Raw genomic sequence first — 27,641 nt, forward strand, 5'->3', positions numbered from 1 at the left:
TTAATTTGCTGCTTTCTTTCATTTTAGCGATTTTAGCTATTTTTGACAGGGGGAGCGCAGGCATTCGAACATGGGGCTAAATAACTTTTCTTTTCTTTTTTTACACCATTTTATGGCGATTTCTTTATTATTATTTATTATAGTCCTACTAGACCTGAGTAAATTACATTTGGCCACAAAAGATCACGGGATCTACTGAATGTGAAGGAAGAGGTGACAAACTGACATATTGAGCCTATAATACACAGTATGGCAGGAACCGAGTAGTCGGTTGTTCGTTCAGACACACAGAAAACAACTACTGTGGCCAGATGTCATTTGCTCGTAGTAAATAATAATAAATAATTCGCCATAAAATTGTGTAATTTTTTTTGTTGGAATGTTTGAATGTCCCTGCCCTCCCCCATGTCAAAAATACTATTTTAATAATGCTCTAATCTTTTACTTTCTCTATTAACCCATTTTGACCTGAGATCAGATTCTAAAAATGTATTTTCTGAAAAAGCTATGTTTCTATGTCAGTTCTTTGATTCTTTTCAAAAATAGCAGATCTACAAGCTCATAGCGTGCCACCGAGTGGCGCGCTATGAGCTTGTAGAGCATAACATAATGCCCAAAATGGGTTAACACGAAATGTTGGTTGGAAAAAAAACGAAAGTTGTCATTTAAAGAATAGTTTTTTGCATACAGACAGACAACTTAAATTAATCCAGATTATGCACAAAACGGTCACCTCTGGTGAAAAAGGTCTGTCACCGTCCGTCCTCCCCCGCCCTGTCTGGTGTGAGTGACGGGGACGTCCGACCGACAGGGACAGACTCCTCCTCGCCTTCCTGACGGGAAAAAAAGGAAGGACATCTCTTCCTCCAGCCCACCGCCTGTCTGTCCTCTCCCTCTGCGCTAGAGGGAGGGGTGGGAGGGTACCATGAAGCCCCCCCCCCCCACGCAGGTAACAGGGGGGGGGGGGGGGTATCGCAGTTGATTTTTTTTTCTTTTGTTTTTTTTATGTATTTGTTGTCGTTTTCTCTCTCTTTTTTGTTGTAGTTGTTGTATTCACCTCTCCTCACTCAGTCTCCCAGGATGACTTTGACAAATGATGCCACGTCTGTCTCTTTGGCCTCGTAGGACGTGAAGAAGGGATGTTCCTGCACGCACGCATGCATGCACACACACACACACACACACACACACTTTAGTGCATTGGTTTTCAAACATTTCAACCAACAAGGTCCATGATTTATGCAGCATTTGAGCCACGGACGGACCACCATTTAATGACATTTATACTCTCCAAAAACTATTTTGTTGATAGGATTTTGTCCACAATTCCATGCTGTGTTGACGTTGGTACCATTAGGAGTGATAACAGGCAAACGTTGATCAAATTCAACAATTATTTTACATCATCTGATTGTGTAGACTTCTTGTAAATTAATTAAAGTAATGCCCAGATGTTTAACAATAACAACTCAACTCTTTGAGAGCGTAAAATTAAACCAACAATCCATTTGGTTACCAACTCTCCATCATTTAGCTAGGGACCTCGTGGAACCGTTTCATGGACCACTGGTGGTCCCCAGACCACTGGTTGAGAATCTCTCTAGCACCAGCATTACAGTAGAAACCCAGCAGCAGCAAGTGAACCATAATGTCAAAAATAGACTTAGTCCGCCCTCTAGTGGCTGATCTACAGTATTAAAAAGCGGCCTGGGGTCTAATCATTTACCAAAACATATAGTAGTAAATATACAGTATGTTCCCATGCAAAATCCAAAACCACACTCACCATGAGTTCTGTGTACGCTGGCCGCTCTTTGGAATTTTTCTTTAAGCTGGAGGTATAAACAGCAGTTAAAATAAGAATTAATTCACAATAAATGTGACTCATCACTTTTTCAACATGGATAACTCGGTTAAACTTCAATGACTGAAGTTTGATTTCTCGTAATTTGAAGGATATTTTTGTACAGTATGAGATATGTGCATGAGAGCGGAGAGTGGGATAGACAGAAAAAGCTACAAATGAAACTCTAGCCTAGCATATGAAAACGTGACATGACATGACGAATTGCATTATAAACAGTACGTGTTGATTGTTTGCTTAAGGGTACCTGAGGCCGATTAAAAAAAGGCTTCTAAATCCGAAAAGTTTTCTGAAAGACCTATTTTTCTGTCAGTGGTGCTCAAACATTTCATGTCAAGGACCCCCAGAATTATATGTAATTGGCCGCGGACCTCCATCTGAATATATATGTTGTTCCTGGGACCTCCCAGATCGCAAAGATTTTGGTTAAAAACATTCGCTCTGAAAGAATATATATTCAAAGATTTGAGGGCATTCGAACATGGGGCTAAATGAGTCTCTTTGACAGAAAAAGACTCGCTCACCGTATAAACAAAGAAGTAAAACTCCTTAGACTTGAGACTTAGAAAAATAATTTTTCTTTTATTTTAAGATGCTGTGCTCATGGTGCTCTGTGCTCATGGTGAGATTAAAAAGCAAAACGTTTTCGGTCCTCAGACCTTCGTCAGTGCTATCATGAGTCTCTTGAGTCTCTTGCATATTTGCAAATGAGTCTCTTGCATATTTGAAGGATATTTTTGTACAGTATGTGTGCATGAGAGCGGAGTGGCATAGACACAGAAAAAGCTAATAATACTCATCTCTGACTTTCTCTAATAACCTAAAACATGAACCTTGGTTGAAAATATTCTAAGTTGTCCTTTAACCATTATTTTAAACTATATTTTAGAAAAATCGTGAAAATGTGTCTCAAATCTTTGAACACATTATATATTATTATACAGTAAATTATTTCACGGCAAACGTTTTTAACTCTTTGCTTCTGGTACAAAACCTTTTCAGATGGAGGTCGGCGGCCGGATGCAACCATTTTTGGGGTCCTTGACATTAAATAATTTGAGAACCACGGACATTAAAAACATAGGTTTTTCAGAAAACTATCATGATTTAGCAGACATTTGTATAATCTGTTCTCAGGTCTTAATGGTTTAAACTCAAAATACCCCCCAAAAAGTGTCAAAAACCTTTCACAGCTCAGTTTAAATCTGCCCTCTGGTGACACATGCTGTGCACTACAATAATAATACAAAGCCTCAATACAGAATCTCTGTATCCGTGTGTATATATATAAAAAAGTTTAATTGAATATAAAAAGGAGAGCCAGACCGTATAGAATTTCACACACAAGCCTTTGGAGCTTCTAGTGATTTTTACTAGTTGACTAGTTTACTAGTCGACTAGTTGTTCAACTAGGCCTGCCAATTATGTTTAAAAAAGTATATAATAAAACTTATTTTTTTCTCTTTCTCTTTTTAAAACTGTACATTGGTAACTATAACTATAATCTATCTGATCTTGAGGCCTACAAAAATGGGAGAAAGGGGAAAAAAAGATCAACTAGTCAACTAGTACCAACGAGGTTAACTAGTGGATTTACTAGTAGACTACTTGAATAGTCGACTAGTTGCTTAAAGCCCTAGCGGGTACATGAATATAATGACAATAACACTAAACATCATCAGTAACATTCTGCCTGTTAACACAGAGAGATGCAAGGCATTTTTAATGCCATTGGACAAACAGTGCAAACCTGTACCAGGAGACCAAGAGACTTTCAGGGGGGGGGGGGGGGGGGGGAGTGCTTTTGCTATTGTGCAGCTATGAAAACCGACAACGCTAGCTTTGAGCAACGTTTCTACGGCACGGGATAAGCTAATCCACGCAGCAACGCGGACTAGACATAATAACAGGTTGGTGAGAATGCACATCAGACACATTCCACTCAGAGCTCAAGGGCCCTGGCTGGCACGCCCCGTTACATTCTGTCCAGGTCAGTACAGGCTGCCTCTTACAACAGCTAAATGTAAAACAATGTCATAATGAACTCTATTCCACAAAACTTGGAAGCAATGCAATTTTATTTTATTTTTTTGCTTTATGATTTATTGTGGCAAAGCAACGGTGGACTTGGCCAGAGAATCCTGTTGAGTACTACAGACTCGTAGGAGCTTTCTCTTTGATATGGCCAGCCTCGAGTCACACACAAAATGGTGCATTTATATGTTTTTACGCTTTTATCCAAAGCACTTTACATAGATTGTGCATTACATTCACCCATCCATTCACACACACACACACACACACACACACACACACACACACACACACACACACACACACACACACACACACATTCATACACTGATGGCAGAGGACCAACCTGCACATCAGGAGCAATTAGGGGTTCAGCGTCTTGCTCAAGGACACTTCGACACCAACTCTGGGGATCAAACTGGGAACCTCACGGTTTTCCCATCTGGCCTCTCTACCGGCCACTCCACCCCTGAGCCACAGCCGCCTCTCACACACCCCTGTCCCCTCGGACAGAGTTTTGAATGTTTGATTTTAAGAAGTGGTTCTGATGGTTTTGGGAGAGAAAAACTCCCTCCCTCCCCCCAAAAACCATGGTATGAACAATGCCAAAGAAACATTAATTGATACAGGTCACATTTGCACCTTTTGACAGGGAAAATGTGTACAGTCAAGTGTACTTTTATCTCCATTTGCTGCTAGCATCTACAGGCATGTAACAGTATATTGATGTCTTCCTTTCTTTTCCCCCAATTATATTGTTGTTGTTTATCACTGTTACTATGCTGTTGCAAAGTTTGAGGAGTACTTTTTACTCTCACGTACCTGTCCTGTACGTGACATTACAATAAAGTAAGTAGGTCAGGAGTGGCTTATCGTCCGTATCAGCAGGTAACACACGGAGGTCTGTCCCAGATATTATGCGTACTTCCCACACGACTTGCTGGACCCAAGCTGTGCTACTCATCCGCTGAGTTGCCGGTGCCCGGGATCAAACCCATGAACTTGTGGTCCAAACTTAAGGCGAGAGCTCTATAGTCTGAGCTACCCGGACAGAATAAAGAACCTTGAAAAGATGATAAGGTCATGTACTGTACCACTGGGAGGTGAAGTCCACAAACTCCGGGGAGAAGCGGTCGGCGGGGAGCTGTGGCGACGGCTCCTCCACAACCTGCTTGAGCTGCTGGAAGGGCGTGCCCCACGAGTCGTAGGGGAAGCGAAGGATCGCCAGCTCGATCTGAGGAGGAACAATTGTACAGTGAAGCTATGCGTATACACTATAAAGTGCTATTGTCTAATACGACTGTAAGGTCGTCGAGGCTAGTGCAAGTGCTGCGGCAAGTGCTACGGGCTAAGGTGGAGTCTGAAGAGGTGGGTTTTCAGACTACGGGCGGCGGAAGATTGGGAGTGAGGCTGCAATTCTGATTGCAACCACGGAACCACGCAACACAGAGGTTACTACTAAAACATCCGAAAGTTTAACCCCATTTTTACACTCTCATGAATAATGAGGATTTAACTGCGAGTGTACCCGCGGAAGCTTTAAAAAGGAAGCTATAATTCAAAGCCTCGGATACTAAGTCGTTTTATATTCAAACGCATTTTAGCCTCTAATAGACAATAGAGTGTCTATACCTACGATGGCCAGTCCGATTAAGGAGAGATTGGAAGTGGTTGGACGAATTAACAAGGTTCTGCTGAATCGCGTCCAGTGTGAGCTGGAAATGTGCAAACAAGCGAGCTGTGAAAATGTCACAACTCATAATAAAAATGTCTAGACACCATTTTGTCTTTCTTAAGCCATGGCTTCCAGACAGCTGGCCTTTCCCTTCCGTTACGAAGCCGGTCAACCTTTGCTATTATTGTGAGGTTATTTTTTGCAGCAATGAATGCAGCCAGCCAGGGGAGAAAACAAAAAGATGGTAATAAACAACGGGTATGACCCCCTGTGTGTTCTAAAAAAGAAAAATAACAAAATGACACAGACACACATTTCAAAACATAATAAAAGCAATAACCACAGCAAAAGACGACAGACAGACTCACCAATGTGATTCCTAAGCTCCAGATGTCAGACTTGACATTGTAGCCTTTCTGGTTCGTCTCCGGGTTGATCCTCTCCGGCTGACGGGACAGAAGGACACACAGATGATGTCACACACACACACACACACAGGGGTCGGTTGTCTGAGTCAACGGGCACACCTGGCCATAGCTGTCATCATAAATGTGAACATTTTGGGCACATTTGGGCAAGTGTCTATGGCCGTTTTTAGCCCAAGGAGTGGTTTTTGTGCAAAACTAATGCTTGGAAGGGATTCAGAATCATGAAAACCCCCTAGTTTGACATGTCAGATGCTATATAAAGCATAATAAAATCTTGCCTTATATGTAGGATGTTAATGGTAGGATCACTTATAAACCCCTATAAAACAAATTACTCAATACCGACAGCCGGTCAGCAAGTGGTTCATGAATGTATGTATGTATATAGACAATATTTTAGGCCAATAAAAAAAGACTATATACCAAATGTCCCACATTAAACAAAAGAAGCCTGTCGGCTGCTGGACTATTAACATTTTTAACAAATAAAAACTAGACAAAAATGTTAAGGAGGGACTAATGGAGAAGAGAGAACCACATTAACTAAAAGACAAGTCATTTTATGCGTGGTTGCATTTAGAAAAAAGCAGATCTACAAGCACAACAAGCACACAACGTGCAGTTGTGAGCTTGTAGATCGTCTATTTTCAGAATGCACCAACGTGTAAAATCAGGCGTTATGACTCCATCAAGTCTCGCCAAAACACATTTTACCGGTAGTCAACTAAATCAACTGTAGATTTAGTCGACTAAAAACGTATTGTATTTAGTCGACGAAAAACTAGACTAACACTAAAACATTTCAGATGACTAAAATATGACTAAAACAAAATTACTTTTTATTCAAAGACTATGACTAAAACTAAATTACTTTTTATTCAAAGACTATGACTAAAACTAAATCAAAATCTGCTTTCAAAATCAACACTATTCCCATGGAGCACCGCCAAGCCCCTAAAAAATGCTCTCAGCCAGTGTGGAGCCACACTCCTCATTGGTTGTTACGGCAGTTAAAATGTTAACAGGGGGTCATCGGGTGTGCATCGGCTAATGATGAGATGGATGGAACCCACCTGTCTGTCCTACATTGAAGCCAGGAGCCCTGTTTATATACACAGATTCTGTGCCTAAAAAACTAGTTTTCAAGTGGGGGCTGCCAACTTGTTTTTTCTTTTTCTATCCAAATTAAATTCATGTGATTGTTCTGCCCAGTTTGACCACGTTCAACCTGGCGTCGCCATTTTGGGTCAAAATTGTCAAAGTTTTATTTTATTGTGAAAATCCTCATCAGAAACGTTGCTCAAAGCTAGCGTTGTCGGGGGTGTTTTCACATGTCTTCATAGCTGCACAATAGCATCATCATTTGTCAAATATCAAATGTTACTTAATGCTACAATATTTTTTTTTCTTTCATTCTTTTGTATCTTTTCTACTTAACCCATTTTGGGCGGGAACCCCTTTTGGTGTTAGCATCATGTTATGCTTTAGCTATTGAAAAATAGCAGATCTACAAGCTCATAGCGCGCCACCGAGTGGTGCGCTACGAGCTTGAACGAGCTTGAACGACTGACATAGAAACATAGCTTTTTCAGAAAACTGTCAGGATGTAGAAGACAGTTTTAGAATCTGATCTCAAATCAAAATGGGTTAATGCAAGTGATGAATGCTACAATTTTTCTTTTGTATCGTTTTCTGCTTACAAGAAACAAACAAAACTTCCACCCAGCCTGTCCAACCGCGGTGCTTACCGCCATGTAGGGCTTGCAGCCGGCGTCCATGGTCTTGGCCACAGAGTCCACCAGATAACCACTGATGCCAAAGTCACACATCTTGACCTGGCCCTGTGTGTTGATGAGAACGTTGGAGGGCTTCACGTCTGGAGGAGGGCCATGCATGGAGAGAGAGAGACGCAGAGGGAAAGGTGTCAGCAACGTGGACTTGCGAATTGCACAACCAATATTAGGAGACCATTCCTGTGCCTTCACCAGACTCCATAGTCACCACTCGCCATGCTAGGAGAACGGTTACAGTGGTTCCCAAACAGCATTTCTTTTGAGTGGTGCAACCACTCCAAGGAACAGCAATGTCCGTGTCCACCTACGTGTTGTTCACCTATGTGTTGGTTAATGAGCACCAGTATGAGTACCAGTAGGGGCGCTGTTGTGCCAGAAACAGAAAGAGAGAGACAGTGCTGCACTGTTGCCTGCTAATGAGAGAGAGAGAGAGAGAGAGAGAGAGGGGGGGGGGGGGGGGAGAGAGAGAGAGAGAGAGGGGAGTTGCACCACTCGGTTCACACGGGTGTGATTTTTTAAGTACCTCAACACAGACCATCTTTGTCTTCCACCCCAAGGGGGAGGGCAGTCCTGGGGGGGAGGGGGGGGTACTTCTGTCTTACACAGCCCCTGAAACACGCTTCAGCAATGGTAGTACTAAGTGGCTATCGTTAAGGCCCAGTTGTGGCACTTTATTTTAGTGACATATAATCTTCCTCGATGCCTACACGGGCCTTGGATACAGCAAAAGCCATACTGTGGTTATGGTGGTGGGACCACTGCTGTGGTTTTAGACAGAAGACTTTAACCGAGCAGCTGAACTTTAGCCCAGCAACAGAAACACGTGAATAAATGAAGTACCCGGGAGTCTGTCTCCTCAGTCCAGGTGAAGAGATGGTTAACGCTTTACACACTTTATGTATCCATCTTCTAGCACAGAGGTTCTCAACCTTTTCAGACAGCGATCGTTAGGCAGATTTTTTAGTAGGAAAGAAATGTGGCATTTTGTTTTTATCACATTAGTGAGGACCAATTATATGAATGTAGGTTGAAAAGTGGTGAAGTGGTCTACACATTTGGGAGAATGTAGAAGAATTGTTATTTTGATCAACGTTTGCCTGTTACTGTATCTCTCCTAATGGTACAACATCAATACGGCATGGATAATACGGCCCATTGTGGACAACATCTTATCCAACGACAACAGAATATTCTTTAGTCTTGGGTCTGAGAGGCTACCGAACTTGATATGAAAATGGTTTACAACCACTGCCATAGGTATAAGACAGCCAAGATGTAACTATAATTTAATCACACATTGTCCGAATGTAATTTGAGCCGGATATGGTCATTTTTTGGGGCGGTGGGGGAAATCTGATAGTCAGTTAGGATCCAGCCCTGCTCTTACCTCTGTGTATGACTTGCAGATTGCTGTGCAGGTGCTCCAGAGCCTTTACTATCTGTAAGACAGCAGAGAGAGTTGAGAGGCTGGTGAGATTGGGCACAGGTCATTACATAACGTTATATAACGTGTTCACGCGGCGGCTGCACAAGTATATCACTACCTTTCTACCTTTAGTGATAGCATCAAGTGAAGACGGACAGGAAAGAGGGAGAGCGAGAAGGGGAGGGACATGCAGCAAAGGTCGTCATGAACGGGACTCGAACACGCAACACACGTATAGGCTTTGTCAGGCCAAAGCCATGCGCCTGGACCACTTGGCCAGTGGGCGCCCCGATAACGACATTTTGTCCACACTAAAGTATATAGCGATTTGGGTGGGTAGCGATAATTAATTAGGGAACAAATTAATTCACACAAATCACAATTCATCTGTCGCACTACACAGTTTTAGTACAGGTTGGCCGCTTGTGGGAATGTCCAATTGTGGTGAGGGTCTACCTCTCCCATCTACTACTTCACCTGTAAGTGCAAAGGTGCTTCATGAGAACACGGCCTTCTAACTAAGAGATTCACTGGGGGCGGGGGAGGGGAGAGAAATGAAGTTTAGCTAGCATCCACATTTTTTGACACAAGTTTCCCTTTCACTTTGTCGGGCATTTCCTGGTTGTGCAGAGACATTTCCAAGGTGGTTCCATTTTGTGACACACAGACAGGCACGCACGCACGCACGCACGCGCACACACACACGGCTTGGACTATACTTACAGAGACGGTCATTTTGCCCATGATGTCCTCTGGGATGGTCATCCCCTTCTCAATCACCTGCTTGTAGAACTTGTCCAGCGAGGTGTCCATGAGCTCCATACAAATCCACACGTCACCCTGTCGACAGGCGGGGGGGGGGGGGGGGGGTTGATGTTACTCCGTGGTGGGAAATAAATATTACTCTGTGTTGGCATTGCCTTGGGGGGGGGGGGGGGGTAATAATTTACTATTCTGTCCATATCGTGTTGCAACTCGAACAGGGCTGAGTCGGCTCTAGCGACTAACGATCGACACGGCAACTCTGTGGTGTCTCCCATGGCTCAAGTTCGCTAGAGACGGTGCCCCTCCGTCGTGGTCTAAAACTATACTCTGATCGGCCAAAAAAACCTACTCTGCGGTAGTTGGAAAAATAGTTGCGGCAACCCCAGGCAGTGGGATCCGTAGTCTAGACATTCGACCATTATGCTAGCGAGCTGGCTGCATGAGGTGGTTTGGAATTTGTATTTGAGGCTGATAATGTGCTCCGCCCCGTGGGTGCCTTCTTCTTACTAGTAGTAGTACTACTACCTGTCAGTGGGGAGTGTTGTCTGGGAGGAAGAGTAGGACTAAGGCCCTATACGTCCTCTCTGGGGGGTGGGGGGGTACTACCTGTCACTGGGGAGTGTTGGCTGATGAATGAATATCAACATCCTAATACAGGGGGGGGGGGGGTCAAATTATGACAGGCAATTCCTCCTGTCAAAAAACACTTTGTTTGAAATGAATATCAACATCTTAAAACCAAAATGTTGAATTGTGGGTTTGAGTTCACATGCCCTTTTGATGGGGGGGGGGGGTACTACCTGTCAGTGGAGAGTGTTGGCTGATGAATGAATATCAACATCCTAATACAGGGGGGTCTAATTATGACAGGCAATTCCTCCTGTCAAAATATGACCCCGCCCCCAGTCAAAAAACACTTTGTTTGAAATAGACACTCATGCTTTCCAAGGTGTCCTTTGGGGTCCTAAGGATGAATACAAAATGAATATCAACATCTTAAAACCAAAATGTTGAATTGTGGGTTTGTACTTCTAGTAGTACTACTACTAGTAGGAGGGGGGCAATCAGAGACAGGTGGGGCGTTACCATGGTTACAGACAGACGTAGTCTAGAACTAGGCGAGGGGGGGGGGGGGGCAGGGGACATTTTTGGCCCTTGGGGAAGTGGAATCTGGAAACATGATGCCAACAAAGGGCACACTCTTCTTGACAGAGCGATCAAACTTAACAGGAAGCTACAGTTTTTTCCAACGTGACTCACAGCAGGGGATATCCTGTGGAGTGACTGTCACACTTTTGGGAGGAAGTCAACCGCATCCGCAAAATCTTGAGAAATCTTTTAATTAAGTTTTCATCATTCACTACAATGCTATGATTGGGTCCATCTTCTTTGGGAGTATTCTGGATCGAACTTGTGTTTGTTACACAGAAAGGCAACCAGTAAACTGCCTCCCCCTGCCTGGCCCTGTCCTGTGTGTGTCTATGGGCGCGTTCGGAAATGCACACCAGGAGCGCACTCACCTATTAGTTTGCATTGCACAGTGCGCTCAGTGCGCCATTTCCGAACGCGCCCTTCGTCGCCCTATATGTGTTAGTCTGTCTGTCTGTGTGTGTGTGCGCGTAGGCTTGGTTCCTGGCTTTCCAGATTGGCACACCTGGCTCTGATCATCTCATCTCACTCACCTGCCTGCCATCTTCTCATCACCACCACTCCATAAAAGCCCTGGTTCTCGCCGCACGCTGCCAGATCGTCCCACAGTCCTCTGTGCGGTAATGCTTCTAGCTGTTTCCTAGTGCTTCTTAGTGTTTTTCTAGCCAATTATTCCTAGTGTTTTTGCTCTACTTTGTTCCAGTGTTTTTTTACTTTGTTTTTTTCCCCTCTGCTTCAGTTTGTCTGTCTTTTTGCCTGCCAGCCTACCCACCACCCCAGCTCCAGCCAGCATTCTGAAAAGTAGCCAATCTACAAGCTTGTCTTCTTTTGAATAAAAAACTCTTGCCTTCCTTGTCATGTCTGCCAGTTTGGTTAAACGTGACAGTGTCTGACATAGAACTGTTGCATGTCATGTGTATGATGCACAGTTCATTCATACACTGAAATGGTCACATGAAGTGTTTTGACTTGACTATCACCACCCACCTAGTAGAGACAACGTTAAAGGTGTAGGGAAACGGAAATGGTGTTGGTGATCAATTTATTTTGAAGTTTCAAACGGTTTCAACATGAAACACCGGTCTGAAGTTTCTGTACCAATCAGAGCGTTGCATCCCTTCAGGCGATGGGACGGTAGCTAGGGACGGTAGCAATGCTATACGCAGCAGCATGGCGTGTGTTTGTTTACAAATCAGATGGTTGGCCAGCTGTACCAGTTTACTGTTATGTGGCTTATTTCTACCCTATAATGTTTTCAGATACATATTTTAGCGTGATGATTAAGTTGAAACCGAGTAAAACACTGTCTGGATGTTATCTTGAATGGGAATAAAAACGGATTTCTGTAATCAGTAGCAGCTGTGCTGCACGGATGCGCTGATATGGGGAATTAAATGGGTGAGCTTCATTTTTATTGGCTTTTATCGATGTGTATCTCTACACATCATCACGCAGCACGTTTCCGTTTTAATAAATAAATAAAACAATCGTTTTTATGGACTTTTGATATAAAAACACACAGAAATGAGAATTTCCATTCTTATTCATTGTTAGGTATGCCCATATGCCCATATGATGACCACGGATATGGTCTAAAAGTGTGAAAACCATCTTTTTCATTTCACTACGCCTTTAAGACAAGTGTGACTGATCAGGTTCTGTAGTGCATTGGGGGGGGGTCCCTATAGCTAAATTAGAGATAGTTAGGGAACCAAATATACCCTTGTGGGTCTGTAACTCAGAGAGTGTACAAATAGACCTGTTACACACCAAGTCAAATTAGCAGTGATTTGAAATTGGGGTGCCAGAGATCGAAATGACATTAAATGGGGCCCAATGCATGTCAAACCGGGGGTCCTTGAAATTAAAATGGTTAAAATCACTGCCATAAACATCTTCACTTATGGGGGTCCATAATATAATAATAAATGTCGATTTGGGGGGTCCTTGTCATGAAATAGTTTGAGAACTACTGCTGTAGTGGTACGTATGGTACCTCTCGGAACAGCGCTCCGTAGAATGTGACCGTGTAGAAGCAATCCACCGTCCTCATGGAGATGTCCAGATCCATCAGCAGCCTCTTTTGCTCCTGAGTGTTCACCGTGGCCCGGATCCGCTGGAAGGGAGAGGACAAACACATCGGTGTCATGGCGCAGAGCTACACACCACCTACGTACCTACCTACCCACCCTTACTGGGCATTAGTAGGGCAAATTAAGATTATTCTTTTAGGGAATATTCTTAGTTATAAGTAAGGGATAATGTATGGCTGAGTGGTCATTGTTTATAGATAACGCCCCTCTGCCCACCTCTATACGCCCCTCTGCCCAGCTCTACGGCCCTCTGCCCAGCTCTATGTCTCTCTGCTCACCCTGTACACCCCTCTGCCCAGCTCCATGTCCCTCTGCCTAGCTCCTCTCACTCACCTTGACGGCCATGATCACCCCGCTAGGCACGTGCCTCATCTGGTCCACCACCCCGTACGCCCCTCTGCCCAGCTCGCTGATCTGCTCCAGATCATCTGCCTTCACCACAAAGTTCTGCTCCGCACACAGAGAGAGAGAGAGAGAGAGAGAGAGAGAGAGAAATATAATATATATTGGAATATAAGAGAAAAGAAAAACACATTTTCAAAAAAAAAGTAGTGGAGTAAAAGTACAATATTTGGATCCGAGATGTAGTGGGATTCAGAGACGTTCCAAGGGATCCCCCAGGAGGAAGTCACTAATGTTGCTCTGGAGAGGGAAGTCTGGAGCAGTCTGGAGCTGTTGCCCCTGCGACCCGACTACAGATACGCGGTTGAAGATGGATGGATGGATGTAGTGGGGTAAAAGTAAAAGTATTGGAAATGGAAATTGGAAATACTCAAGTAAAGTGCAAATACATGCAACATTGTGCTTAAGTACTGTATTCAAGTAACCGTGAGGACGGCCGTATCTCTGTTGTTTGAACAGCTACTACGAGGGTGGCCGCATGGCTTTGAACTTTGAGAACTCACTCAGCAACAGAACTCATCTGTCCTCTGTAACAGTATCAAGGTCCATTATTTATTTGGCATTCGAGCCACGGACCACCATTTGATGAGATTTAGCCTCTCAGACCCAAAAAGTGTGTCCACAATTCCATGGTGTATTGATGTGGTATCAAACCACTGGTATAGGAAAGATAACAGGCAAACGATCAAAATAACAATTCTCCTACATTCTCCAATTGTGTAGACTTCTTTTACATTAAGTAATGCAGATGTTTAACAATAACGTAATGTAAGTCTTGAGAGTGTAAAATTTTACACTCTCAAGAGTTAAAGATCTATAAGGGTCCATTTGGTTACCAACTCTCCATCATTTAGCTGGGGACCACCTGGAAGGACCACTGGTGGTCCCCGTTCCACTGTTTGAAAACCACTGCTCTATAATGGGGAAAGATGAAGGACTCTTCATGCATTAATCACGGGAACAAAACAAATAAAGAGGAAAAAAAGGGTATCAGGTAAGGGTGAAAAAGTAATCTTAGCCAATGGAAAATTCCAGTTTATATAGTTAGTTATTAGTTTATAAAATAAATATTTTTACTGCCTAATGGTCAATAAAAGGCATTCCAGTCTGCCTACAATCAGAAGTGTTCAATTCAGCGGTAATGCTCACTGGGGTGTTCTTTACAGCTATGAGTCCTTTTTATTGAGCCAACCGCTTTGCAGAGAGAACAGGGGGGTTTCAACCAAGGTTCATGTTTTAGGTTGTTATTAGAGAAAGTAAAATATTTTTAATGATTTTAGCTATTTTTGACAAGGCTTAACATGACTTTTTGCACATTTTACAGCGATCTCTTGAATATTTCTTGCCATAGCGGTGTCATAGTCTAAATAGTCTCGTCACATCCCCCTTCACATTTAATAGATCCCGTGATCTTTTGTGGACAGATGTAATTTCCTGGGGTCTAGTAGGGCTATAGTACTCAATCAATTATTATTTTTTAAAACCCTGAATGATTGAGTAAAAGTGCACGATAATTTAAAAGTAAAGGGCAAAGTAAAGGTACAAACGTGAGCAACTACATGAAATATGAACCATCAGTAATATTCATAAATGAGCCACAAAGCACATACCTTATCCCCGATGGTGACACACGCTTTTGAATCCAAATCTCTGGGAGGGCTGCAACAAAGATGATATCGTCACCTAAAAACACCTAAACCTGATTTGTTATGGTATCTGTTTTGGCAAAGCAAATACAACATATAACAATTTCTTCCCAACTCATTTCCCGCTGTAAGCCTAGGGAATAAAGGTGATTTATAGTATAATTGGTTGTGCACCGGGTGTCGTGCACCGAAATAGCCTGATCTACTGTAAGCTCACTTACAGATCTGCTATTTTCAGTGTACGACTGAGTCTGGCACACATCTGAGTGTACCAGGCCGTCCAGTAGCTGGGTCTGATAAGGGAGTGCTCCCGAGTACTCCCCGAGCCAGGCTAAATTACACCTAACATGACACTCCAACATTTTGCATAACGGTCAAATTAACAACCACAGATGTCTCTATATCAGATAGCCAAATATCATCATTGGGATACAGTATTAATACAGTATTTAAATGTATTCATAACAATTCATAATGGTAAAACATCAATCTTACGTTGCTGCAGGAGGAGGCTGTTCAAAGGCCTCCTTGAACAGCTTGAGTTTCCGGGTCTTCTTACCTGACAGAAGAAGACAGAAAGATGATTAGAATCACTGGAGTACAGTGAATAGGCCTACGCCTTGCATCCCAGGCTTCCAATGCCATCAGTGCACTGAATGGGACATTATCACGCTTAATCAGTATCAGAATGGTCTCAGTAGCCATCTATCGACCTACCAAGATCTCAGCAGCTGTCATTGTCCGACGTCGCGTTGGTCGCGTTGTCCGACTACTAACCCTTTTACTAACTCTAACCCTACCTCAGTCTAAGGGCCGATTTATACTCCTATTTTACCGCTGTTTCGGCGCTGTAGTGCCGAAATGATTTTGGCTCGTCAGACATTTTCAGTAGCACCGAAGAGGCGACTTTAGGACGGTACCCGCCCCCCTGAAACTCAAATGACGTCACATTGTATGCTCTACAGCGCCGAGCCGACTTTTATTCGTCTCTAAAATAGGAGTATGAATCGGCCCTTAGCCCATGTCATTGAACATAAAGCAAAGTTGTTGTATAGTGCAGTTTCACGTTGTTTTCACTTTGACGGCAGTAATTTCACTTCCGCGTTTCCTAGTCGCGGTAGGCCGTGTAGGAAACGTCCATATTGATCCATTGCATGATCTAATAAGGAACATATTGGTGAGTATCGGTTATTACATTCAAAGCGGGTGAGTTAACTATAACCTACCCATGTCACTGCAAACCCTGTTGGCCACTAAAAACACTGTTGGACAAGATTTGAATCAGTTGTATACACTTGTAATCCAGTGTTATTCACGCAATTTTCTACCGTAGGGACGATTAGGTTTTGCTCCTTTTACTGTGTAACAAATGTCTCAAGACAGAGAGACAGAAATTCAAAGTCAAAAGACTCGAATGGCCTGCTGGCTCTGCACAAAGCTAAGAACTGCCATGAATCCAAATACTCCCACTCATTTGAGACTGATGCTCACAGGGGGCACACATTTCTCTCAACAACCACCGTACGCTATGGGTATGGTACCAACTACTTCTGCCTCAGGATAACAAACGGCAAAACCACTGTAATGTCAGCACAGTCCATCTATTGCACCGTGCACAGCAGGTACAAGTAGCAACTTTAAGCTCCATTATATTCTAGGACATAATTAGCCCAAGGGGCTGCAGCATCAGAGCAAAACATAAATAAAACATCAAATAAAAAGCTTAACAAGTGTGCTGGACCCCGGCCAATTAGTAGCATCTTACCACATCTACAATTGCTGGCACATCAGGTCGAGTGCTGGATAATGTGAGAATAACAGATAAAATAAAATAACAGATGTTCAAGTTGCAAATGCTGTGGCCACGGCGCTACAGCACATACAGCAGAACAATCTGCTGTGGCTCATCTAGTTCTGAATGCACTCTGGTCTTAACAGCACGGTTGGATGCAGTAAGTGCAGATACTTTATTGCAGTGCTTCCCAAAGTGGGGTCCGGGGACCCCCAGGGGTCCTTGAGGGAGTTACAGGGGGTCCCCAGCTAAATGATAGTTTGGAACCAAATGGACCCTTATGGCTCTGCAACTCTGAGTGTGTAGAAATGGAACCCCATTTGGTGCACTTACTGCACTGCATCCAACCGTGCTGTTAAGACCATTTTGTACACATTTTGTAGAGATAGAAATGCCATTAAATGGGGGGGTCCGGAGACTAATGCAGGTCAAACTGGGGGTCCTTGAAATTAAACAGGTTGAGAATCACTGCTAGAACTGTAAAAAATATTCTCTTATGGCATATCCCTGGCATATCTCTTCAAATGGCCATGTGCAGGCTAATAAATGTCAATTTGGGGGTCCTTGACATGAAAAGCTTTGGGAACCAATGCTTCATTGGACCAAACAAGCATTGTCACAGTAATGCTGCATTCACACGAGGCAAATGCCAAGATCACAGGATATTTGTTACTTTGTATATCTGTTGCTCACACGGTCGTTGACGCCATCCAGCGTGCGTCCGTACTCCGTAGTGACGTGTGTAATTGCAGCTACAGACAGTTGTAGCTTTGTAGCTTTGCATCTGGAAGTTAAACTAGGCTGTATCTGTATCTTTGTAGCTTTTGCAGCAGCTACAAACGTCGCATGGACCTTTGTATCTTCATGTCGCTGGCTTCCATTGACAATGAACTGTATCTTTGCATCTCCCCTTGTGTGAACTATAAGAAGAATATATCCGTCAATCCAGGAGGACAGGCGTGGTTGCTCCATCTGAAGGAGATACCGGTACACTGTGTTGTTAACCCAGGTGTTGCATTGCTGGGTGTGACCTACAGAGACTGTTATATGTGCACTTCTGTGCACGCGCATTCGTGTGAGGGCGTGTGTGTGTTTGTGTGACTGTTTGCCTTGTCTCGACGCAGCCTCTGGCTCAAACCTCCCCAGACTGGCTTACTCTTCAGTGAGTGGTCCCGGCCTGGTTGGAGCTTGTTACAGCAAACATATGTGCTGCTCATACGTTATGTATGCAGTAGGGTGTAACTAACGATATAGTAACTGTATCGAAATATAGATTTTATTTATTTTTAACCCATTTTGACCTGAGATCAGATTCTAAAAATGTCTTGTACATCCTGACAGTTTTCTGAAAAAGCTATGTTTCTATGTCAGTCGTTCTTTGATTTTTCAAAAATAGCAGACCTACAAGCTCGTATGAGCTTGTAGATCTGCTATTTTTCAATAGCTAAAGCATAACATGATGCTAACACCAAAAGAGGTTCCCGCCCAAAATGGGTGTACGACTGAGTCTGGCACACATCTGAGTGTACCAGGCCGTCCAGTAGCTGGGTCTGATAAGGGAGTGCTCCCGAGTACTCCCCGAGCCAGGCTAAATTACACCCAACATGACACTCCAACATTTTGCATAACGGTCAAATTAACAACCACAGATTGTTTGACCACAGTCTCTATATCAGATATTAGGCTGATATTATTCTGCATTATACAACAGGTCGTTTCAAGCAAGCAATCTGATTGGTTTAAACAGCATTCTAGCCGTGCTTAAACAACAGTATAAGGTGTGTGTATAGGTTCAATCGAAGTATATTGATATGTAAACAGAAGATATCGTATCGCTTGACTTTGTATCGTTTTGCAATGTAAATAATCGCAATCGAATCGTTTTGGAATGTAAATAATCCATTTTATGATATCAATACTAAGTATTTGTGCATTGTATTTATCAACTTTAAGAAGATAAAATCACACCCGTGTGAACTGAGTGGTGCAACTCCCCCAACGGCCATGATGCAGAAGAGAGAGAGAGAGATAATCGCAATTATTTTTGAACAATCTTCGTCATAACCATTTCCATGTTGGATTTTCATTTCCACTACTCATATATAAAGTTATTAGTTTATCTAAGTTATTTGTCGCATCGGACCATTGCATCTTTTGTTTTCCGAAGCCTAAAAGCCAAAGAGAAATTATTATTATTATTATTCATATGTTCCAATGCACAATAACGCCAGGCAAAAACACGTTAATCACATTTATTTGTGTGAAAATTAATCGTCAAAGCCCTAGTCATACCCCTGCTGCTATAAATAATAACAGTTGAGCTAAAGGTTATCTTATCTCTGTTTGGAATGAAACGTTGCCACTGTCTGGAAAGACTCAAATCTGTTTTACATTATTACAAAAGCAGTACCGATACATTAGCACCCGTACGTTTGTTTGTCCGTCACTCAGATACAGTATGATCACCTGCCCTTAAAGGCCCACTTTGCATGCCATGGACATCTCTTTCACTCGCACGCACGAGTGTGGTTGCCGTGTCCTGGTTTGGGTGAAACAGTGCAGGGTGTGCCACCACTCTGTGCTCTGCTATGCAGCCCTCCAGCCGGTGGGCCTCATGCTCCCAGCCTCCCAGTCTCTCTACTTTCCAAAGCAGCTTTGTGTTGTTGCACTACAATGTCACTGAGAGCCCCTCCCACGTGCATTTACACAGACAACAATAGTAACTGAAAAACGACACTCTAATACGGTAAGTGCATAACAAAAAAACAACAACATTAGAACTTTCAACCAAACATGGCACAATCCATGGTTTGCAAATAATGTGCATCTTCCGCAAGACGTGACCGTGAAAACGTTTTTCCCCATGACATTACCACAGCGGTTCTATTCACACATTCTATTCACGCCTTAATGTTTTCTGGACTGGTGATCAAGTATCAGTACCACCATCACTGACTGTACATACTGTGTGGCTGCATAATGCACCACAGGCTTATTTATCATTTTATGATTGCATTTCATTTGCTTGATGTTGTGTAAAGCACATTAAATTGCCTCCTTGTTGTTGAAATGTGCTATACACAAATACAATTACCGTGCCTTACATCTGTGGCTGAACATAATCCATGCACTGCATGCACGCATGCCTACCTAATGGCTGTACAATGCACCGCAGGCATGCGTGACTTTACATGCAGCTGTGCAATGCACTGCATGCTTTGCTGGCATCACTTTACCTATGGCTGTACAAAGCACTGCATGCTTTGTTTGCATCACTTTTACATATGACTGCGCATGCATGCTTGCATCATTGTTTTTTAGGTCTGCGCATGCACCGCATGCACCGCAGGCTTGCAGCATGGAGTCTGCAACTTTTTACAACCTCCGTGCATCCGGATGATGGGACGACAATATGCGGCACGCTCCGTATGAGAAGGACGGAGCTTTTATCTCCCGAGACCCCGTGCAAACCGCCGTGCGTGACCTGACAACTGCAAATCCCCCAAGCACTTCCAATCCACTTTAATATTCATGGATGCTGCACACGCAGCCGTAGTGTGCAAGTGTCTTGGCTTAGAATCTAAAGAATGTATGCTCTGTATGCAAAGTGCTGCAATTGGAGGTAACACAGTCAGGTATTGACATGCTACTACTAGTGTGTGACACTGCATCAGGCATGCATGCAAATAAAACTGAGCCAGAGCAAGGGCATGATCAGTCTAAATGTTTGGGATTTTTATGCTCAGCTTTCCTGCAGAGATGAACCGAGTACTAGAAAACCTGCTGAGTGACTGAGTGTGTGACTGAGTGTGTGTGTGTATATGTGTGTGTGTGTGTGTGTGTGTGTGTGTGTGTGTGTGTGTGTGTGTGTGAGCGAGCATATTTTGTCCTACATGTTGTGCATGTAGCAGAGAGAGAGAGATACTGTATGTGGAATGGAAATAAGAGAAATAGTGGGGTGGGAGGGTTGGAGCAACAGGAACATTATGGATAGTTGCAACAATAATGAGCTGTATTGTTTGACTTGCATCAAAGTGTGAATTATACAAGATCAAATATTGAAAGGCTGAGTACTGGGAATCATGGTGCATGAATATCGTGCAGGTTTTACACTAGTAGTTATTCTAGATTATCTTGCATAACTCAAATACACACGCTCCCATTGTTCTTGCTGAGCTCAGCATCAAATGTTTTTTACTGTCGCAGGCAGCGAAGGGTTAATTAAAAGCAGCAGTACATATTATTCCTGGTGATTTGCAGCACATGAGCCGAAGTATGTAGTGAAATAAATGCCATGAGTGAGAGGCCACAGGAAGCGATATCTGCATCGAAAACACTCCTAGTCCATTCTGCAATGATTGTCACCAAGGAAAGCAAAATGATAGGGTTTCATCACAACATGCACAATGAACACGTTGCAGAGGAGAGGACTACAACAAATCAGAGGAATTCAACTGAAAAAGACAACGGTATACAACTCTGCCCCACCCAGCATTAATATGGAACAGTGCATAAGTTAGCCGCAAGTTGCAGCAGCATGCCATTGCAAGATAAGAGTATGCTGACAGGACGGCTGCCTGCTGCCAGCACGATTCGGTACCGATATGGAGGCTGGTTGGGAAAGCCACGATTCATATTTTGTCGCACGGCGGTGTAGCATGCCTGAAATAGCAGATCTACAAGCTCACACAACGCTTCGTTCTCACAGTGATCAGGAATTTGCGGCACGTGTCACAGCTCAGCTGTACGGCGGAGCATAAATCAGCTCGAAGAAGAAGAGCGCTGGGTAAATCTGGGGCGAAACGTTCTGCGTGCACGAGGCGAGGCAGGCGATGGCCTCCGCCTGGCTGATAATGAGCACAGGATGACAGGAACACAGGGGCGTCTGAGCCACCCACTCCCTCTTCCTAACCCACACATGCACTCCGGTCTGGAATTCCAAGAATCCTAAGAGTTCCTCAATGGAATTCCACAGACCCGGAGGAAGACACATCAATCACACAAGAGAGAGAGAGAGGGGGGTGGGGGGTGCAGAACCAATAAGCTTAAGGACAGGAGAAAACAGCAACAGAGAGAGGACTGTGGAGTGATTTGGGTTGGGGTTAAGAGAGAGAGAGAGAGGGGCGGGGGGGATGAAAATAACTCCTCTTGAACCGACGGCTGTTTGGCCCCTCCTGACCGCTCTGGCAGTTTGTGAGATACTCTACACTCGGATCCTTTAGGTTACAGCTGTTGGAACTGGAAGCTCCATTGGGAACCGTGTCGTCACCGACTACACTATACTTCCTGAGCATGCACTCGACTGGTCTTGAACGATACTCCGAAACCGGAGAGCAATATGTGCAAGGGTATCGGCTTCAGATTGCTCCAGAGAGAGGCCCCCCTTCCACTGGTTAGCTAAGAGTTCTAACATCATGATAAAAGTCTAATACCCCCGACTGCCTGACCCTGACGTTGGCAATCAATGAGCACCTGATCCCCTTTCATTGGCGCTTATTATCACTGATAATTAGCATAAGACATAAGCAAGAAATACATTTAGGTCACTGAATGGAGGGGGTGGACTTCAACTGCTACTGCAGGCCTTGTTACTGTACATACACCAGCCATGTCTGACATACGGAATATGTCAGACATGCCTGTTTGCCTGTGGCCGATATTTACAGGATGGCCCAGCATGTTTGATTTGGCTGGCAGGGGCCTCTGCAAAATAATCTGGCTCAGTATGAGGCATTACGTAAAGAGGCAGAAACAAATGTCCCCCTCCCCACCATGCTGACCCACCTTGAAACAGGATGTGACAATATACTGACACAAAACGTTAAGTCCTGATCCCACTTCCCATCACCGCAAAGATGCAAAGTGGAGAAAGTTAACAACAAGGGCCCAAACCACACCAATGCGACTAGTCTCAAGTCCTTGCAACAAAACAGTTAAGCACTTGACTAGTGCTGCACAATTAATCGAAAAATAGATTCAGACACCTATGCAATCTCATTTTGTGAAGAATCATGCAGCACTAGATGGCTGTCTAATTCATTTTTGTTACTATTTTTTTTTATACATTTTTTTTTTTCATGGATAAAGTGAGAATTGTGTGAGAATCGTGATCTCAATTATTGTGGAATGGAAACTCGAGATTCACATTTGAGCAAGAATCGTGCAGCACTACATGTCACACCAATGCAACTCCACCTTGTAATTGCCACTGGGAATAATGGTTGCAACTACTGATGCAACTACTCGCAATGTAGTGTGCAGGTGTACATGACTGGCCGATTAGTAAAGCAACCATATGAAGCTTCTTTAGATGAACTGCAGCATTTTTCTCTTTCTCCAAGAGCAGACAGTGCAGCCACTTTACTTTTCTAAATCACCATTTAAGTGTGGAACAAAGTGTCTGGGAATGCTTAAAATTCTAGATAGACCTAGTACCAGCAGAACAAATCCGAGAGCTGTCAACTAGAGGGCAATACATTCTTCTGTGGTAACTGAGTGCAAGCTCTTTGCGAGACAGGCATGCTCTTGAATGCATGTATGGTATGGTAGCTAGCGTTTTATGAAAGTGGAAAAATCGGGAGGTGGGGGGAACTAAGTGCAGTCAGTGCACAAGTGTGACACACATCCAAACACGATGACAACAGCAAGCTATTTATTGCCTCTATCTGACCCAAGGAATCAAAGTTCAACTACCTCCTTGATATGCCTTTTTAGACAATTAGTTAAAATTGCTAATAAAAACTAAATGCATGGCTGTAACCAGATCGTGCGTATACTGTATGCATACCGGTATGACAGTTTGAATGGCAATCAATGGGAAAAGGAATGAACCACTTAAAACTCTATAGGCTATCTTGCTGTCGGGCAGAAACCTTTTATCTCCATATTTGTATGTTTGTATGTTTTTCGTAAATGAATTCCCTACTTGATCATATTACAGCGTCACACAAAATCATCAAAACTTTCACGCTTGTAGATCTGCTACTTTAAAAAATAAAAGTAACAGTTGTGACTCTGAGGTTTCCACCCAGAGACGGTATCCTTTGTCCCCCAGGGGTCGATCCTCCTTGGCCCATTCCTTTTTTTAAGGCTCAACACCAAATCTCCTCACTAAAAATAACTGGTCTACAAGCTCAGAACGAGTCGTGTTGTGATGTATATTTAGCTTGAAGAGTTGCTATTTTCACAAAATGTCCTCCGATTAGGACATGCCTAGAAAAGGGACTATGTCACAATTGCATTAAGCTGGTGTTTCACAATACAGGACAAAGCTGGGATATATTGTAAGTGGAACCCTTTCACGTTTTGGGAAATTCTGAGCATCGCAAATGCTACTGGTGGTTCTTGCCATATTGGATAAGTTGCTGCTGTCTGGAGTGAGTGGTTGGGACTGGGAGTGTGAACGTGCTTGCTCAGTCAACCTTGCACAAAACGCCGAAGTACAGTTCGTGGATCATCTGAACAATGCACAGTGGACAATTCTACTGTTATTGCAGCAGAAATCCACTATAGGCCCTGGAACCAGACCAACAATTGGCCCGTCGAAACAGCAAATTTAGTATCTGTGCAGCTGAAAACGCAGGTTCCATTTGCATGACAAATGTTCCATTGGTGCGGGGTTGCAAGGGCTGGCTGAGGCTGCAATAGTGGCAGGCTGCAGGCCGGGGACATGGACTGGGAGGACCACTGTCACTTTGCCATCACAGTACAGACTACACCATACAGCACACTGTACAATGGTGAAGGCACACAACTGTGTGGGCCACACAGGGAGCCCTTGAGGACCAGTCATAAGACATACAGTTGAGTACAGTAGGAAGCATTCTGTGCCAAATGCTATGACAAGGTACAATGAAAACAGAGCAGGGTGCAAGCAACTGGAACAAAGGTGTTTTCATTAACATTTTCCTTTTTTTAAAGGAGAGAGACAGAAATTATGATCGTGGTTTTGTTAAATATGCCATTGCCAAATTCAATTAATTTGGCTGTCACTCTCCCAATTGACTGGCCATTTTAATGATGGAAAGAAACCAATTTCCAGTCACAGCCTGGGAAATCCCTAAAACTGACCATCCATCAAAAATCGATTTGTATTATTCATAGTAACAACATTACGTGACTCTGGCAACAACTCCCTTCTTCTGTGTAGCCAGGCTGATAATGCATTGTGCTAAAAAGCACAGGTAGGTAAACATTGCAAGGCCCTGGCCATTGGGGGCTTACAAAAACGTAGTCATGCCCTGCAAAGCCTTTGTGTGTGTGTGTGTGTGTGTGTGTGTGTGTGTGTGTGTGTGTGTGTGTGTGTGTGTGTGTGTGTGTGTGTGTGTGTGTGTGTGTGGCTGTGTGTGTGTGTGTGTGTGTGTGTTATGTTATGCAATATAACCTAGCCTCTTTTGACTTCTCTTGGTGGAGCTTTTGAGGAAAGGGGTTATTTTCCAATAAAGTGCATCATGGGAATTTTATTGATCGCCGTTTAGCAAGAAAGACTAAACTAAATACAGACTTGACGAAGTCAAGAGTGCAGTGCAGTGCATGTTACTGCATGCGCACGGCACACGGCACAGCTGATATGGTCAATTATATGTGTGAAAACATTAGTGCATGCATGCAGAAAGTTTCACATAAATGCATGTTGCAACAAACAACACCCCACCATACTAGTGGAAATGCACCCAAGGGGTTTTATCCACTTAAATAGAAGTAGCAGCTGACAGCCTATTTACTCTAGGACTTTTTTTTTGCTTGGAGACTTCTTAGTTATTTTAATAGCCTATTGCAACAGTTCTTTGAACTGTTAGCACCACCTAAACGTTCACACAACAAATACTATATTTAGCTTTTGATTTATATTTTGTACGTCTATGTATTAAACACACCAATAAACCTTAGCAGGACGTGGGGCGTTCCGGAGACAATTTACCTACGCGGTCTCGCATAGAAAGCAAATCTGCACCTAATGTAATTGTCACAACAACTTGACAGCTGCATGTGGTCACGTCGTGTTCCATTAGAGCCATATCGAATGCACAATGCTAACTACACAAAAAGATACTGTAGCAGAGAGTACATGTACGTGCATGCAGCTGCGTGCTTTATTATTCTTTACCTTGAATAATAATGCAGATGCACTGCAAGGAATTTGCATTAACTCCTGCATACTTTATTATTGCAAAGTGTAGCAATTTTCCTCTGAAATCTCGTGACTCTGGGGAAAAAAGGGCATGATCTACATCCCTGGTTCAAGCTGGTTGCAGAGAATGCAAATAACGTCAATATGAGAGAGTACACAGCATCGCCTTAGCAGGAACTCTGCAAAGGGGAAGATCTTAAAACAGGAAATGCAACTGACCCTTTTAAAGCACCTAACTTTAAAATGCATTGGTCGCATTCAACCTGCAGCAATGCACATTGCAAAACGTGCAGCAGGGACTGCATATCGGTAGTTTTGCACAGATCGCAATTCATATTCTTACCTCCCTTTGGCTGAGACATTTCCCCTTTGCTTTGAGGGGGGGGAGGGGTAGCACAAAAGACTTTGCCTTCTTTCTCACTCCCTCCCTCCATCGCCCTCGCACTGGAGCTGCTTCAGCGGCTCGCTTTGCAACAAAAGATGCAAAATACAAGCCTCGATCTTCATGCACCTGGAGCCTTTTTGCGTCCGAGTCGTAGGTATCCGTGCAAAGAGCAATATTACAATTGCACGACCTCCAGAACTGCCAGGGAAACGCACAATTTTGCAATTGCACTGCAAAGAATTCTCCGCAGCACTTACATGATGGGCCAAGGCTGGCAGTCGAAAGCTCCTAACTTGGATCAGTGTGAGCCCCTGCGAAAGAACGTTCTTCCTGCTTAGAGCGAAGGGGGTTATGGGAACTGTAGTCCTGCAGTATCACGATTTGCTACCAATTTATTTACCAACCTTTTTTATCATATTTACTTAGGGGGAACTGATAACGTCGTTACTCGTTAGTTGCGTGTTTGCGAATATGTGAATTATTGCGTTTCTGTGATAATTCCCCTCCCTCACAAATAGAAATTGGTTGAACGTGTGCATTACTGTTTCAAAACAGGTGCTGATAATCTGCGTTAATTGGTCAAACATTGAATCTAGCAAACCTGCTTAATAATAACAAACAAAATGAGCACTATCTGTCTGAAGACACGGTGAGTAGGCTATTTAAACATGAATATAAATCAACAAAAACTAACTTATTTACTAACTATTTTACTAACTTATAGTGTGTAGCCTACCAAGAGAGAACCTTTTTACAAACTCTTCAAGCTTTTATACACACGTGTTGTTCAATGGCATTTGGCAGCATATGTTCTCATGATAAATGACACTCCACGTTCACGTTGTATAAATTAATATATTTACTCCTGGTTAATTATGCTAAATCAGGGGTTCTCAACGTTTTTGGCTGGGGATCCCCGAAAATGCTTTGGCCATGTCTCGCGACCCCGTTTCACCCACCACCAATACAAATTGACCGCAATAACCTTAAAATACATCATAAATAAATATTGAAAACCAATCATTAAGGAAAGTTTATGCATGCACAATGTGTACTATG

The 27,641-nt window shown here is 43.3% G+C and overlaps 1 protein-coding gene across 1 annotated transcript; it reads right to left on the reverse strand.

The window, feature by feature from the left end:
* Nucleotides 1–1,012: 1,012 nt before the first annotated feature.
* On the reverse strand, nt 1,013–26,903 carry map2k6 (mitogen-activated protein kinase kinase 6). Its single transcript, XM_080788535.1, is given in 15 exon segments — nt 1,013–1,145; nt 1,787–1,832; nt 4,993–5,132; nt 5,942–6,019; nt 7,750–7,877; nt 9,182–9,233; nt 9,944–10,060; nt 13,131–13,250; nt 13,561–13,674; nt 15,240–15,288; nt 15,771–15,834; nt 26,541–26,617; nt 26,619–26,639; nt 26,641–26,686; nt 26,689–26,903. Coding segments are annotated over 15 exon segments (1,146 nt in total). The 5' UTR covers nt 26,705–26,903; the 3' UTR covers nt 1,013–1,067.
* Between the last annotated feature and the right edge of the window lie 738 nt (nt 26,904–27,641).

This window comes from Protomyctophum bolini (assembly GCF_963924005.1).
Source record: "Protomyctophum bolini genome assembly, chromosome: 18".
Lineage (NCBI taxonomy): Eukaryota > Metazoa > Chordata > Actinopteri > Myctophiformes > Myctophidae > Protomyctophum > Protomyctophum bolini.